Genomic DNA, 16867 nt, shown 5'->3' with positions numbered 1-16867 from the left:
TACTGTGTGGTTGGAGGGTAGGTTTTAAGGCAGACATATGCAGCCCCTCCTATGCAGGCTGGGCAGTTTCTGCACTCAGTTTCCTGCGTCCAGTGTGAAATGGCCGTCTCCTCTCCATGCCCACTGTATGCTCCTGCCCACATGCTCATCTCACCTTCTCAGTGTAGCCTTCCTGCTGATCTACTGGGTTGCCAAAGGGTCAAAATTCATTCCACTCTCGTGCCCAGGTCATTTGACCACTAGGGGGAGACAATTTAAAATGTTATAGTGTCTAAGTTACAATTAAATGCACTCGCTGGTGCTGGCCACTGCTGGGGTAAGAGGAGGAAAGAATTTTGTCCAGTGGCATTCACACCCTTCCAGCTGTTAGCCAGCTGGGGAGGATGACGACCCAGACAAGGGACACAAGCAAAATTGCAGTGGAAGAAATGTAACATGACGGGGGATCAATTTAGTTACCCCGTTTTCCACACTCTTAAGTATAATTGCTAACAAAATCAGTATGATAATAAAAGTGGGAGATCGACAGCGGCTGTCCAGGAAACAAGTCACTTAGGGGCTCATCCTCCATGCTGAGGGACAACTGAGAACTGTGTAGGGACAGAGTGTACGCACCTTGGGGCGTGTTTGTTTGTTTTATTCCCCTCCCACAGACATTCTCTTTCCCCACTCCATGTTAATATTTGTCTTCATTTACAGCAGTATGGCTTTGGTAAACAGATAGGTCTTGTAGTGTGTTCTGAAGATAGACAAGCCTTGATGTAGTCTCATGTCCTCCTCCCGTAGCTCTTCCAAAGCCAGGTACCCTTGAAAGAGACCCATTATTAAAGAACACCCCCCTGACTCAGTTCCCTGTGTCTTCAGCTGAGTTACAGCAGGGATGAATTCAGGCCCCTTAACATGAATGCAGTTTTTAATCACTAACAGAAGCAGGCTGCATGCTCTTTTCATCTCCTTTATTTATGACCATTTCAGTCAAAGAACATGTTCAGTACAATAATAAAACAGAGACAATTTAGGTTTTCTTAAAGGAAAGCACCCCCAGGATCAGACTCTCTCCTACTCTCGTCCTGGAGGGAAACAAATGACTAACCTCCGTCTGCGGGGCACCACAATTTTATATTTCAGAATTCATTGGGTCAAATTCCTTCCTCAAACGCACGCACCCACCCAACTCCCACTGACGCCAACAGACACTGTCCACGCTCATCTCAGTCTGAGATATTGACTTTAACTGCGAAGATGCACCAGCTAGTGTAATAAATTGGTGCGTCATTTTCTTGTTTCTAGAGACCTGGGTTCAAATCCTGACTTAGCTCTTGTGTGATGAGGATTTGGTCTTGTCCTCTGGGCAGATTTGCTTGAAGTTGCCATTCAATTCTGCATGCTTCCCAATCTCTTTTCCAGACAGGCTTGAGCACTGGAACGGTGGGAGTTTGTAAGGGTCAGGACTGAGGTGCACTGGCAGAGCTGCATGGGGCCCATGATTGGAATAGTGGAGGGTATTTCAGATTAGGTCTGAAGCTTATTGACAGAAGTGTGAGTGCGAACCAGCTTAAACCCCTGGTATCCCCGACTTTCACAGGCAGTCAGTTCATCCCATTGATGTGACGGGACAGAAAAGAGGGATAAAAATGAGCCCCTGAAAACACCTAAGGCAAATGCATGTTTGGAGGACATCCAAAACCTGAAACACTGTGGAAAGGGTCAGCAACCTCGGAACCGGATTGGGGCTCATGGTGCCAAAACAGCAAAAGAGCAGCGGGATGCAGAGAAGGACGGAAGGCAGGTGATGCATTTGAGACCTGGACTCAGTCCATCAACACCTTCCTCCAGCAAGGCTAGGAGGCACTGCTCTCCACCTGCCCCTGTCTCTCTCGGAAATATTGCCGCTGCTCCTGTATTGCCTGCTCCAGCAAGGGCAGATTCGTCCCTTCCACGCACGTCAGCACCCGAGCCTTCAGCACAGGCCCCTCACCTGCAAATATAAAATACTGAATGCGGCTTCTCGAGAGGAGAACGGTTACGTAGCATCTTTTGCACAGACCGAACCCCCACTGTTACAGACTAGGACTTGAAAGAGAAATTGAGAGAGAGGCAGGAGAAAATAAGGGGTTGAGCTGAACTTTAAAAATAGGCGGCGAGCGACCGAAGCAGAGAGTTATGGGGAGATTGTTCCATAGAGCAGGAGCTGTGGCAGGCCAGGAGTCCTGGGTTCTGAAACTAGCCCTGTCGCTGACTAGCTGTGGGATTTTCTGGTCTTATCCTGTTTCATTGCCTCACCTGCAAAATGGGAACATTTCCCTGTGGTGCTGTGAGACTGAAATCATTTGTGTTTAGACTGTGCTTGGAGACAGTCAGCTGGAAGGCAATCCAGAAAGGCATGGTGTTACAAATCATGTATGTAATAAGTCTCAAACTAATTAAGAAGAATTCCACTCACTGATGATTATTATTACAAGGTGTTGCCTGGGACAAAGCCACTCAGCTTCACTTGGCGTACAGCCAAGCCAACATTTGCTTTCTACGTCTTATAATGCAAATAAAATGATCCTCAGAGCACCGTAACAAATTGGATCTGGCGCCCTTCATCACCGAGCTTGTCGGACTGCTTTCACGCCTCACATACCATGCCTCAGAGTGGGGATGTATTTGTGATGCTCTGAGGGAAGGAGAAGAGACGCAAAGATTTCTAAGCTGTGGCTCAAGGTAAACAGCAGGTTGCAATGTAGTGAGTTAAATGTGTTTGCAATTACAAAATACAGACAAGGAAAGGCAATTACAGGCTGGAGAGTTATGGAAAATTTAGGGTTGGGATAGAAAGGTTCGGGCGGGGGGGGGGGGATTCTCCATAATTTCCAACGGTACATGTGCAGACTCACATCCCTGCTGCGTTAGCTGTGTGGAACTTGCACTTTGCTCACTGTGTCGGCTGCTCAACGCACAAGCATCGGGTCCTGTTTGTGGAGCTATGCTAATCCCAAATGACTAGGATAGAAAATATTAATTTGTCTCTGTGGCACCTTCCCTCAGAGGATCTCCAAGCACTTTATAGGCTAATCAGTCCTCACAGCAACACTGTTAGCCTAATAATTACCCTCCTCATTTTACAGGTGGGGAAACTGGGGCACAGGACGGGCGTGACCTTCCCAAGGTGTCAGTGAGTCAATGGCAGAATCAGGAATAGAACCCAGATCTCCTGACTCTCAGTCCCGTACTTTAAAACCAAACCTTCCTCCCTATAACATGGGTTCACTGCAATTCATTTCAGCTAAAACATTCATTTTAAAATACACTTCTTGGTTTTAACATCTATGCTTTAAATGAGCGAAATGATATTATTCTACAATCAAACGTGTCTTCTAATGTTGCCACTTCCTAAGACTTTGAAACACAAACACGCTGAGCTGCACTAGGCCGTCCCAAGCCTCCGCTGAGAACACCAGTTTCCCCGTAACCAACTGATTAACTGCATAGTGATATCAAAGAGCAGCAATCGCAGCGTTTCAAGATAAGGCTATCTTTAGAGAGGAAAGGTCCTTTATCATAACCACAAAAGTAGTAATATTTGGCATTTCTCTAGTGCCTTTCATGTGCCAATCTTAAAGTACTTTATGAAGGTGGATACGGATATTATACATGGGGAAACTGAGGCATGGGGCAGATGAGTGATTTGCCCAAGGTCACACAGGAAGTCAGTGGCAGAGTTGGAAATAGAACCTGCTCTAACCATAAAACATGCTGTGTCTCAGAGTGAGTTTGAATGATTTTCTTCACCTAACAGAACAGTTGCTTTGGGTGGAGAGGGAGAGCAAAGGAGGACAGAGGCCTAACCACTGCATGGTTTTTTCCTTTCCTCAGACGAACAGACAGCTCCTCCTTTCACGTAAGGAGAAAACAAAGAAGCACTTACCATCCCTCTGCTCAATCTCTCCCAGAGCCACATATAGGGATCCAAGCTGGGCTTGGAACGGTTCCACAAATTTGGTGCAAACACAGACCTGGTGCTGGACTGAACTGCGCAGGGCTGTCAGGATGGCTTCAGACTGGACCATGTCATAACAGTGTAACCTGAAACACAATCGATTCAGTGAACTCAGCAGCAGGGACCCTAAAAAGTGAGTTGAGAGGACGCAAGGAAGAAAAAAAAGGAACTACAGACGCGACAGAGACACTGTTGAAAGTAGCGCTGGCCTGAAAAAAGCTGCTCTTACCTGCCAAACGTTCGCAGGGTCTCCCCATCTGCGACTGATCCAGAGTTAATCTCCCAAGGAAAATAATAAACACCAGGACTGGGCAGCATCTTGCAGAGCTGCTGCTGCAGGTTCCACAAGCAGACAAAATTCTGGGCAGGTATTTAAAGGGATGTTAGTCAACCTTCATAGGCCCCAAAATGTACCTACAAAAAACCCAATGGATGCATTAAGGCCTTATGTATAAAGATATTTTCTCTTGATTGAGAGGTTTAACAATAATCACCAAGTACTATCTTCAAAGTGCTACACCAACTTTAATTCTCACAACTGCTCTGAAACAGGAACATACTTACCCCATTTCACGAGAGGGGGTAAATTGAAGCGCAGAGAGAATAAGATTTGCCCCACAGTGGGTCAGCAAAAAAGCTGGGATTAAAGGACTTGGGAGCTTCCTGCTCTAGGGTGACCAGAAAATATCGGGACACATTGGGGGAGGAGGGGTCGCTGGCAGAGAAAAAAAAAAAGTGGAGTGCCGCCGGTGGAGCAAAAAAAAGAGTATCGTGAAATATCGGGACAAATTGCGTCCTGACCTAACATCAGTCGGGACACGGGACAAACGCCTAAATATTGGGACGGTCCCGATTTTATCGGAACGTCTGGTCACCCTATCTCGCTCCCGGCCCTGTGATCAAGCCGCTAGATTACACTGCCTCTCCGAATATTCCTGGGGTCCTGCAGATCCTATACAGAGGTGATTGTGGTAGTGTGTGTACACAACACTATAACCCGCATAGTAACTAAGGCCCCGAAATTGAGTTATTGCTATTTAATACCCAGGCAAGTATTAAAACCTTTTAGTAAAGACAGACCAGCGAGCTGACAGAATAAAAGCCCAAGGTCTAACAGCTAGATTTATCCAATAGTCTGCGGAAACCCAGAGTGGCTGCAGCCTTTCACAAAGGTGTACGGCTGGTGCAGCTAGAGAGACTTCCGCCTTTCCCCTGTGAATGAATGAACTGAGAATCAATCGTATACTATCAAACACTGATAGTATATGATGTGCCACATATAGCTGTAAAATGGGGGACTTGATGGAATCTAATACAACTTCAAATGGGGATACAGGCCGTCCTCGAGCACAAAGAAAGTCAACTATAAGCAATACAGCGTTGGGAAAAATATTGTAAACTTTAGGAACAGGATTTGCCTCATGGGAAAGAAAGAGGTTGCGTTCCTATTGCTTTATTTTAGCTAAAGTAATAAAGTGAAGCAGTAAGGCTAAACAAGCATGCTTCTGCTATCAAGTTAGTGAAATACACCTGTGCTAAAAAAAGGCCGTAAATAAAAAGAAATGAGTCAAATAGCGTGTTTATAATGCTAAGGACCATTGACCACCGAATGGAATAATCCAAAATGTAACTGCTTGGTAAATAATGCACAGACTCGACTCAGCCATACATGCTAAGGTGCAACCATTGTTGTTAAAACAAGGAGAACAGAAATGGAAGATGGATACGCTGTTCTGACCTGCTGGACAACCACAGTTCTTGACGTGACTCTGCCCTGCGTAATGGACTGCTAAAACAAGCTTAAAGAGCATCAAAGAATATGGAAATTATAGGAACTTTAAACTGGACTTTTCAGCCGCTAGCAGAGTGTTGATGGAGAAACTGCAATTTGAGCAAGCATAACCGCAAAACTGGCCAAAAGTATGCATCCCAAAGGGAAAGCAGCTTGCAGAGAGTGTTCAAGGTATGTCCCACGGTGGCTGTAACCAATAGTTACGGTTACCTTGTCTTACACAAGCTGGTCTGACAAGATGTGTTGCACAAAGAGACTGGAAAATTCCAGTTCCAGCAGCAAGAGCTCATATCTTGTTCCCTGACTGGCTTGTGAGAGAAAGACTCACTCACTTTGAGTTAATATTTCAAAACTGCGGAAGGCTGGGTCACCATACAATTAGTCCATGCCAGCACTTCCAAGAGGAACCAAGGTGGACCACCCAGCAAAAACAGGCCTGTCTCCTTCAACACATAGCTTCCTGAAAGCTGAGGACACTGAGTAGGGAGAAGACTGAGGTCTGGGCCAGCCATATGGAAGCTCTCGTGGTGACATCAAGTCCTTATCTCAGAAAGGACCCATAGAAAGACAATTAGAAGTGCCTATTTTCCAGGCATACAGGTTGCCCATTAGCATATTGAGGGAGGTGGGGGAGGAACTGTCCTTCACTCACCTGCGTTTGTAGAGTTAACTCCTGTTGTGAACAATAACTGAGCTGAAAGCTAACAGATCAGCAAAGATCTGGTGATAAGTAATGTGACAGACTGTCAATATCCTGCACAAACCGTATGGAATTAAGCTAAACGTTACTGAATTAAATGAAACCTTACTGAATTAAGTTGAATACCTTTTAGGTCTATTGTATTATTTAAAATGCAATTGTGGTGTTGTAGGATTGTATGCATCTTTTCTAGGGACTTGACTAATGTAAATGTTAGGAACGTCAAAGGACATTTTGGGACAATGCGTAGAAAGTGGATTTCTAGGAAATACCTGGGCAATGAGGGGAATGCAAGTGACCCACTTCAAATCCATTCTTCGGAAGCTACACCCTGGAGAGAGAAGCTAATTGTCTGCTACTTTACCAGCTCCTGAGATCAAAGATGCCTGAGCTATATAAAAAGTGGACTAAACATGTCATGAATGTGCCAGTTCTGAGCTGAGGCTGTTATGAACTTGACAAACAAGAGACCCCTTTGGAGTCTGAAGGACTCATTTGCCAGTTGTCACTAGTCACTTGTTGGAGATAGCTGGTGGCAGGGGGATCTCTAGTAAGCTTATTAGCGTGTGTGTGTAGGTTCTTTTATTGGTTTTACTGTTTTCACTATAGTGCTTTTTACCTTAAGAATAAAGTAAGCTTGCATAGGAAGTCCTGTGGTATCTTATAACTGTAGCCATTACACCTGTTAAATGTCTTTGAAGAGAACCCAAGCAGGCCTGTTTAAGCAGACTGGCTTTGCTGGGAATACCACTGTGAAGGCAGGGAACTGTTCAGCTTGGACATACCCTGTTCAGAAGGCAGCGAGACGTGGGTCTCCACCCATCGGAGGTGATGGCCAGGGGAACTGAAAGCCTGAGAGTGAGTGAAAACAGGTGCATCTGCCCTGAACTCTGACAAGTAACACACAGACTTTCTGTTGGGTGATGACCCAAATCAGTCAGTTGACCGCATCCTGAAGCCAAGTACCTATTAGTAAGAAAGCGTATGTGCTTGTGTATGTGTTTTAAAGATTATCACAGATGTGTGGGTGTCTGTTTTGTAACCGGTTCCAATCAAGATTGTTGCAGAATAGTTTTAAAACTGAACAAGTTACTTTTGTTAACTGGGATTATAGAACACGGTACATATATCTACCATAGTTCATGGTTTCACTCGGCCTTTCAAGTTCTAGGTGTATACAGACATAAGACAAAGCGTGGAAGCTTTTTGAACTGTCACAAACATAGGCGATTATCTTAGGTCACTAGGAGGGTCAGTCACATCCTACAACTAAAATACACCTCTACTAGATATAACGCTGTCCTCGGGAGCCAAAAAATCATTCCGCGTTATAGGTAAAACCGCGTTATATCGAACTTGCTTTGATCCACCAGAGTGCGCAGCCCTGCCCCCCCCAGAGCACTGCTTTACCGCGTTCGTGTTATATCGGGTCGCGTTATATCGGGGTAGAGGTGTAATTCATTGGGAAATAGGCTAAAAGGGTTGACTAATGTAGATCTATTGGGAAGAAGACCTTGGTGATTGGGCATGTAAGTAACTTACCAAATTTGTTTTGTGATCTAGCAGTGGATGGTTTTTCCTCTGAGTTAGCAGCACTAGAGTTGATAACCAATTGGCATGAGTGACGCCCTATCCTTAGGGACTCTGTCAAAAATTTAAACAAAGTCACCTTTCCAAATTAGTAATTATGAATGTTTTCTACTGTGGTTGTGTAACTTGATTCCGAAATCTGAAGGGCTATACTGACTGGTTTTCTAACTTAGTAATAACAGAAAGTAAATGGAGTTAGACCTATCTACACCCAGTCTGAATTTGACCTATAGATTCTACAAATGAAGGAGTCCTGGTCAAGACAAGATTGTTCCCTGTTGTACATTTACTACTGCAGGGGTAGGCACCCTATGGCACACGTGAAAAACACGGCACGTTAGCTGATTTTCAGTGGCATTCACACTGCCCGGGTCCTGGCCACCAGTCCAGAGGGCTCTGCATTTTAATTTAATTTTAAATTAAGCTTCTTCAACATTTTAAAAACCTTATGTAGTTTACATACAACAATAGTTTAGTTATATATTACAGACTTATAGAAAGAGACCTTCTAAAAACGTTAAAACGTATTACTGGTACGCGAAACCTTAAATTAGAGTGAATAAATGAAGAATCGGCACACCGCTTCTGAAAGGTTGCCGACCCCTGTACTACTGTATTGAACCACCTACTTTCAAATGGGTTTTCATGCACTTCCCTTGAGAAATTATTTAGTAGCTCTCACGGTCATGTTACAGAAAACGTGCTTCAGAAGTAGCAGACAGGATAATCTCACCTTCCTACTCTCACCTCTGGCATGATGGGATCAGGCTAGTTAGTGTTTACTATAGGTATTAAAGTTTCAGGAACCATTGTAATGCCACCTTCCCAGGTGGAGCCTGTATCACCTCAGCTACAACAATACTTTACACTAATGTTGCCTTCCATAAAGGGATCTCAAAGTCTTTAGCAAACATTAATTAAGAAGCTCCCAACACCACTTTAGGGACAAACATATTTACCGCTCCCATTTACACATGGGGAAATTGAGGTTAAAAGACCTGCTCATATTTATACAGCAGATAAGTGGTAGCTATTTTTATCCTAGAAACCGAACACAGGAGTCCTAACGCTCGGTCTTGTTCTGCAGCCATAAGACCTTCTTTCCTCCGTGACAGAGACTGTCAAAAAGTGGCAAATACGGCTGGAACACTTGTGAGATCAGCAACTTCCTGCTGCTTCATATATGTATATGGGAGTTAGGTTCCTTAACTCCATTTAAGAGCTTTAATACATGGAGATCTCTCTCCACCGCCCTAGTCCAAAATCAATGGAAGCTCACTTGTTGGCTTCACTAGATCCCAGCAGCCGAGCACACGGAGTAGTCACTTCTCCTTTCAAACTACACTTCCTGATGCCCTCAGTGGCGTATGTGCAATGAGCCCAGCCATTTAAGGGTGTCATCATCAGCCAACTGGAAAACCAGTAGCCCACTGTCAAAATAAATCAGGGATGCTCTTAGCTCACCCCCCTCCCCGCCCCCAGCACCCTGCATCACCACCTCTTGCTTAGAGACTAAAATATACCCATGTCCAAAGTTCCCTCTATGCCACACTGGTGCACTCCCCTTCTCCTGGCAGGGCCCCCACAGTACGCCAGACTGTTGTGCACAGGAGCTCCTTCCCCAGGAGACAGTGGGAAGCAGGAGCGAAGCTCCTCATAGCCAGGAGAAAGGGGGAGCAAAGATTCCAGCACACCCACCCCAAGAACCTGAGGAAGGGAGAAGATTCCTGATCAGCTTCCTCTCCCCAGGCCTGAAGGGTACATAAAGTCTCTGCATCCCACCCAGCCCCGCCAGGCCTTGGTGAGGAGGCAAAGATTGTAGCAGCAGGGCCCGTTGAAAAGGCTACAGGGCAGCACTAACTAATTTTGGCAGGGAAGCACAAACTGATATGGAGAGCGGGAAGCAGCAGTAGGGTTGCCAGGCATCTGGTTTTGAACCAGAACGCCCAATCGAAAAGGGACCCTGGCGGCTCCAGTTAGCACCAGTGACCGGGCCATTAAAAGTCCGGTCAGCGGCGCGGCGGGGTTAAGACAGGCTCCCTGCTTCCCCTGCCTCCACATGCTCTTGGAAGCGGCCGGCATGTCTGGTCCCTACACACAGGGGCGATCAGGGAAGCTCTGCATGCTGCCACCACGCCCAGTGCCGGCTCCACAGCTCCCATTGGCCGGGAACTGTGGCCAATGGGAGCTGTGGGGGCGGTACCTGCAAGTGCAGGCAGTGCGCACCGTGCAGAGGCACCTGGCTCCTCTTCCTAGGGGAGGGACATGATGGTTACTTCCTGGCAGGGCTGGCTCCAGGATTTTTGCCACCCCAAGGAGCAAAAAGAAAAAAAAAAAAGCCGCGATCGCGATCTGCTCCACGGCCGCCACTTCATTCTTCGGTGGCAATTCGGCGGCAGGTTCTTCACTCCGACAGGGAGTGAGGGACCCGCCGCCAAAGAGCCGGAAGTGCCACCCCTCTCCGTTGGCCACCCTAAGCACCTGCTTGCTGGGCTGGTGCCTGGAGCCAGCTCTGCTTCCTGGAGCAGCAGAGCGCCAGGGCAAGCAGGGAGCCTACCTTAGCCACACTGTGCCACCGACCAGGAGCCCCCTGAGGTGAGCGCTGGCTGGAGCCCGCACCCCGATCCCCTTCCCGCATCCCGATCCCCTGCCCAAGGTCAGAACCCCCTCCTGTACCCCAAACCCCTCATCCCCAGCCCCACCCCAGAGCCCACACCCCCTCCCACATCCCAATCCCCTGCCCAGAGCCCCCTCCCACACCCTGAACCCCTCATTTCTGGCCCCACCCTGGAGCCTACACCCCCAGCTGGAGCCCTCACCTCCTCCCACACTCCAATTCCCTGCCCAAAGCCCAGTGAAAATGAGGGAGGGAGGCTGGAGTGAGTGGAGGAGGGCAGGGCCTTAGAGAAGGAGCAGGTGTGGGGCCAGGGTGTTCAGTTTTGTGCAATTAGAAAGTTGGCAACCAGCAGCAATTGACTGGGGGAGGAGGGAAGCAAAAGAGTGTGCGATGGAAAGAGGAGAAAATGAAGGGGAAAAGAAGGAAGAACAAGGAGGGGGAACTGGAGGGTTTGGGGGCAGTCCGTGAGGAAAGGATAGCTGGCAAGAGTTCAGGGGACCCGGAGAGGGTGTATAATGGGATCAAGGGGTTTGTGCTCTGACACTCTGCAGGAACAGTGTCTCTCCTCCCCAAAACCTGGGAGCCATCTCACGTTCAGTGCTATAGAGAATTAGCCATTTACTTCCTGGGACTTAGTCAGGAACCTGTCACTCATGCTAAGGGGAGCTTAACTCACCAAGCAACCTTGCAGTGGCAGGGCTGCTTCCCCCACATTTTGTGTCACATGTCTGTTTCCTTAGCTCACCGCTGGGGCATTGGGCACCCCCATTCCCCACCCTTTGGCCTCTGATTTCTCTTTCAGGATCTTTAGGGCCTGCTCTGTGGTTTTTTTCACCCCCCGTTAGGGTCTCTGTGACCCTCCCTCATTCTCTTGGGACACTTGGGGGAGAGGTCATACAATGCGCTGCTGCTCCTTACCTCTCTCCCTAGGACGTTTGCTTACACACACACACACACACACACACCAGGAACTTGGAAGCCAGAGAGAGCTCTGCAATAAATCTCCTCCCTCTGCTTTCCCACGTGGCCAGGCGCCGGGCCACATGATTAGACGAAATTGCTCAGCCCAGTCTTCCCTTGCAGGTGGCAGCTGCAAAGCCCTGCAGAGGAACTTATGCCAGTGAATGAATGTGCATAGTCAGGTTCTCTCCCAGCTATTTAAAGAATGTCTGTCTCCATTAATCACTCCCTCTGCTTTGTGCCAATGATGTGTTGCAACCGGAGGCTTTAATAGTTATTGATTCCTTCCCACATAGTTCTGAAAAATGTATTACACAGGTGCATTGGACAGGGGGCAATCACAGTTTCTGAAGGTAGGAGGCTAGCTATGCATCTAAAATAGAGAAATCCAGGCCACTAACTTATGTTTAGTACCTATACAATGTTAGGAAGCTAAAGAGCTACACTTTGTCCGTTTCACCAGATATATTTATTTGTGTTGATTTTAAAATTAAATTGTGAAATAATCTGCGTGGAGAGGTACCACTTTGGTGGATAGCGGAGGGGACTGGGAATGCTACCTGGATTCTATTTCCAGCTCTGATGCTACTGGCAGTGGACTAGTTTATGCTCAGTTTGAGTGCCCATTTATCTAATTTAGTTTGAAAACTGATTTTGTTAAATTGATGCAGTTTTTGGTGAGAATACTCTTAAATCAGTTTAAGGCTTTATATCAAAATAGTTTATTTTGTTTTGTAACAGCATTGCAGTGCCTAGCATAATAGCACCCAGACCTATTTGCAATATGTTAAATAACAAATGTGCACTTAATAGGATGCTGGAGCTGTAACTCATAAAGCCCTGCAAATTTATGTTTCTGTTTTGATTTACTGCTGTGCCTCTCAAGGTGTGCATGGGCTCTCCGGTACTTTAGCTGTGCAGTGGATGCAGGAATGCACTGCTAGAGCCCTAAAATGTCACTGTTCTTTGCAATTAATTCACTGGACTGCACTAATTGCATTACAGAGCCCTGAAATAGTTACTTGTTGCAATGCATTTCGTTCCATCCCTTGTGATTTCAACAACAACAACAAAATTGCATGGCCCATTATGCAAGTGATACCAAAGTTCAAAACCACAAGAACCTCAGTGGCCTTTTGGAGGAATATCCAGCATCTGCTCAGGATGTAGCTGTGCATGTCACTTGTGTCTATTTGCCAGTGCTATCCATTCCTGCTATGGCAGCTAGTTCCTTCAAAATGTAGATGATCAGATTTAGGGTCTGTTTTTTCCCCTTGTTGTGTTTTAAGACACAGCCTTTTAACTTCTTAACCCATTGATCTTCCCCCTCCTGAGCACAATAACTCGCTGCCTCAACCTCTCCCTGCAGGGCCGGCACCAGGCACCCAAGCACATGCTTGGGGCGGCACCTGGTAAGGGGCGGTGGGGGGAGCACGGCACGGCATTCCGTGGGGGGGGGCGTTCCGGCGGCGCGGCGTGGCGCTGGGGGCGCGGGCTCCGGTTGTGCGGGGCTCGGCAAGGGGACGGCGCGGGCGCGGCGCTGGAGGGGGGTTCCGGCGGCACTCGGCGGGGGCGGACTCCGGCGGCGCGGCGCTCGGCAGGGGGGCAGCGCGGGGCTCGGGGCTGGGGGCGGGTTCCGGCGGTGCTCGGCAGGGGCGGGCTCCAGTGGCGCGGCGCTCGGGGGGAGGCGGTGCAGGGCTCGGTGCTCGGGGGGGGTTCAGACAGCGCTCGGCTCGGAGGGGGGGTGCGGGCTCCGGCGCGGCGCTCGGCGGGGGGGCTCGGGGGCTGCTTGGGGCAGCAAAAAAGCTAGAGCCGGCCCTGCTCCCTGATACGCAGTGTTCCCCTCAAGGGTTGTCACCTACTAGGCTGTGGGCCCTGACTCCAGTGCTTAATTTGTAATGAAAGACGTGCCCGAGCTCAAGCAATGTTTTTTATGTTCATAACCCATACAGCAAACCCAGAGCCAGGGCCCAGCCCTGGCACAAATTAAGCACTGCCTAACCTGCTACTTGGCCAGAGCCCCACTCCACCTTTGCTCCTTGCACTAGGCTGAAGGAACTGCTGGGGCAGAGCTCCCGCCTCCTCATCGCACCAGTGAATGAACCCCGGCCCCGCCCCCTGCAAAGAGCTAGCCTAGCACTGGGCTAAAACGCACTCACCCAGCAGGCCCTTGCGCATGCGCGCGTGGTGAGTGACGGAGCCGCGCGCCAATCGCTTTCTCTTCAGGTCGCCGCCCTCTCACGTAGCACGCAAGGGGGCGGGGCTGGGAGCGGGGCTCGAAGCTGCCCGGCTGCTGCTGGCATTGACGCGTAGTCAGTCAGTGCGGGCTGGGTGGGGGTCACGGAGTCGGGGAGCCACCGCCATGAACAAGGATCTGCGCAGGGAGCGTGACTCAGCCTCCTTCAACCCCGAGCTCCTCACCCACGTCCTGGATGGGGGCGCCGAGCGGACCCGGCGCCGCAGGGAGATCGGTGAGCGCCTGAGCGCCCCACGGGCTCTAGGGGACCCCCCTCCTCACGGGACGGAGCCTCCCCGGACGCCCCTCCCCCACGGGCTGTGATTGGACCCCCATCGCCCCGGGCGCCCCTCCCCCACGGGCTCTAGGGGACCCCCCTCCTCACGGGATGGAGTCGCCCCGGGCCCCCCTCCTCCACGGGCTCTAGGGGACCCCCCTCCTCACGGGACGGAGCCTCCCCCGATGCCCCTCCCCCACGGGCTGTGATTGGACCCCCATCGCTCCGGGCGCCTCCCCTCCTCCACGGACTCTGAGGGGACCCCCCTCCTCACGGGACGGAGTCGCCCCGGGCCCCCCTCCTCCACGGGCTCTGAGGGGACCCCCTTCCTCACGTTGGGGTACTCGCCTACCCGTCTCCGTGCCCACTTTGAGACCCCCCCCCCACTGGATCCTGGGGAGCTCCCAGTCCTGTGTGTGTACTACCCCGGGAGCTCAATTGGGGGGTTTGTAGTATCGCCCTTCTCCCCGACCCCGCCAGGTAAGTTGGACACCACATATATGGAAATCTTGCATCTTCTGTCCCTAGAGAAGGCAAGGCGCTCATAGGTAGGTGCTTGATATTGCTTCCTGCTCCTGCCTTATACCCAGGGGCCCCATATGGGACTGTGGGAAAGGATGGTCCAGTGGTTAGGGCAGTAGCCTAGGACCGGGTTCGTTTCCTTGTTCTGCCACAGACTTCCTGTGTGACCTTGAGCAAGACGTTTAGTCTCTCGGTTCCCCACTTGTAAAATGTGGCTAATGTAGCACTTCTCTACCTAACAGGGGTGTTACAAGGCTAGATACACTACAATAATGGGAACTATATGAGTACCTTAGTGCCCTGTGGTGCCATACCAGTGAATTACTGACTAAAAGGTGCTTGTACATACACTTAATGTGAAAATGATCCACGGCAAGAAGTATTTTGACTAGCAATTGCACCTGAACTTGCTTCAGATTTTAGTATCTCAGGGCTGAGCATAACAATCCTTATAGTTTTACCCTTCCTCGGGGGATGACTGTCTTGATCTCTTGACCATTAATTCCTTTTCTGTTCTTCCTTTGTGCCCTCAGAAGCCTTAGTTCTGAATGATCCAGACTTCCAGCATGAGGATTTGAATTTCCTCTCCCGCAGCCAGCGCTATGAGGAGGCCATCAGGAAGAGCGCCCTGATGGTGGTGAAGCTCAGAGAGTATGGGGTTGCAGATCCTGATGAAATCTACTGGTTTAAAAGGTACCTGACTCTGATGCAAAGCAGATGCTAGAAGAAAATTCTTCTGCATCATCAATTAAATCAGAGCTCTTTTTTTTTTTTTTTTGTTTTCCTTCAATTTTTTAAAGCAAACTAGGAACCTGAGCCAAAGCCCCCATGTCTTGACTTCAGTGATCTTTGACGCACGCCCTAATTCCCTAGGGATCAAATCTATTGACTACAGTGTCCATTTCCTCAGACTCCTTTATTATAAACCTAGCAATGATCAAATCTTCTGTAATGCCAAAGATAGTAAAAATTTCCCTAAGATGGCTCTTAGTCATTCTAAATTAACCATAAGGAATTAAATATGTTGACTGTTTTAATTAATGGGGTAAATGAGATCACTGTCTTTAATGTACTTCTATGAAGCTGATTACTTCACTTTGTAAATAGAGCTATTGTATTGTCATTGTTAAAGAGGTCCTAAGACAATTTTCAGACAAAACAATGCTTTTTGGGTTTGAAATGTTTCCTTTTAGCCCAAAGAATTAAAGTCTGACCTTTCATTTAGCTGATCTCTTTTATATATATATATATAATTTTTTTTTTTTTTGCATTATTCAAAGTTGGACAAAAAAATCTTTGACAACTGAATTAGACAGAGTCTAACTTGCCATGAACTTAGCTCTGAATATGGTTAAGCACCTTTGACACAGTTTAAGAAACTTAGTTGAGCAATCAATGTCTGACGTAGCTTTCAGTTCACTCCCTTCAAATAGTGACTGCAAAGTTAAATACCTAGGTGCAAAGGCATGAGTGTACCTGGAGGTGTATTCATTTAAATAAACAAATATGCATCTGATTGTACCCATTAAGGGCTCAGTCCAACTCCTGTTGAAATCCATGGAAACACTGGATTGGACAGATAGGCCAAATTCATTAAGATTCACTGTCCCATCAAAAATGGTTGTAGTTCCCAAGATAAATCAGGGGACTCTAAATCTCTTGAGATAGTTGTTCTGGAAAGTGATTCTTTTGGAAGTGCTCTTTCAACACTGAATATATCTTTTTTTAATGTATATTCAAATTCATTGTTGATTAGAAAACTTAGATACTCTATGGCAAACTGTAATTCACTTATCCTGGGTGAGGCTTTTTTTTTTTTTTTTAAATAGAGGAGTAAAATATCACTTCTCAATTATTCTTATGGAAAAAGAGTAGGCAAGTAGATCTTGTGGCCTTGGATAGCAAATTTTCATGATTTTTTGCAATGTAAATACTGTATATTGGGAACAGCTGATAAAACTATTTTTACAGAAACTGAAGGAGTGTTCTCAGCTACATGTGTAACAGGATACATTTGGTCTTTGATATACAGACTTGGATTTATAGATGTATTTCGGGTCCAGTGAATTACTCTAACATAAATGAATAAGACTATTTAGTATTTTATATATGGAATATAATTCAGTTATTTGTACATAGCAGTTCCCATTTTCTCTCTTGTAAGGTAGCCCTCTTTGTATATTTTTCT

General features: G+C 47.8%; 2 protein-coding genes across 5 annotated transcripts in view; one reads left to right on the top strand and one right to left on the bottom strand.

Moving 5' to 3' along the window:
• Positions 1-941: 941 nt before the first annotated feature.
• TEN1 (TEN1 subunit of CST complex) lies at positions 942-13887 on the bottom strand. 3 transcript variants are annotated; one of them, XM_054048361.1, is made up of 4 exons: positions 13804-13887; positions 4215-4399; positions 3914-4071; positions 942-1978 (listed from the first exon to the last, which is right to left on the bottom strand). In XM_054048361.1, the coding sequence occupies exons 2-4, from the start codon at positions 4301-4303 to the stop codon at positions 1842-1844; spliced, it is 384 nt and encodes a 127-aa protein (XP_053904336.1). In that variant the 5' UTR covers positions 4304-4399; positions 13804-13887; the 3' UTR covers positions 942-1841. The 3 variants fall into 3 exon arrangements, with proteins under 3 accessions (XP_053904336.1, XP_053904335.1, XP_053904337.1); XM_054048360.1 differs by lacking the exon at positions 13804-13887 and adding an exon at positions 11603-11649; XM_054048362.1 differs by lacking the exon at positions 13804-13887 and adding an exon at positions 8020-8114.
• Positions 13888-13910: 23 nt separating this feature from the next.
• The window catches only part of ACOX1 (acyl-CoA oxidase 1), a 33661-nt gene continuing 30704 nt past the window's right edge, over positions 13911-16867 (top strand). For both annotated transcript variants that reach the window (XM_054048358.1, XM_054048359.1), the window contains exons 1-2: positions 13911-14115; positions 15213-15372. In XM_054048358.1, coding sequence (XP_053904333.1) covers positions 14007-14115; positions 15213-15372 — 269 coding nt within the window. In that variant the 5' untranslated portion in view covers positions 13911-14006. The remainder of the gene's footprint in view (positions 14116-15212; positions 15373-16867) is intronic.

This window comes from Malaclemys terrapin, chromosome 13 (genome assembly GCF_027887155.1).
Source record: "Malaclemys terrapin pileata isolate rMalTer1 chromosome 13, rMalTer1.hap1, whole genome shotgun sequence".
Classification (NCBI taxonomy): Eukaryota; Metazoa; Chordata; order Testudines; family Emydidae; genus Malaclemys; species Malaclemys terrapin.
Note: the sequence above shows the minus strand (reverse complement) of the source record. Positions and strands in the feature narration are given on the sequence as shown.

Excerpts from the sequence above, each read along its gene's own strand:
- TEN1 (XM_054048361.1), bottom strand. The coding sequence starts at position 4,303 with ATGCTGCCCAGTCCTGGTGTTTATTATTTTCCTTGGGAGATTAACTCT. Across the intron at positions 4,072-4,214 it reads ACCCTGCGAACGTTTGGCAG|GTTACACTGTTATGACATGG; the intron begins GTAAGAGCAGCT and ends ATTGTGTTTCAG. Across the intron at positions 1,979-3,913 it reads AGAGATTGAGCAGAGGGATG|GTGAGGGGCCTGTGCTGAAG; the intron begins GTAAGTGCTTCT and ends TTATATTTGCAG.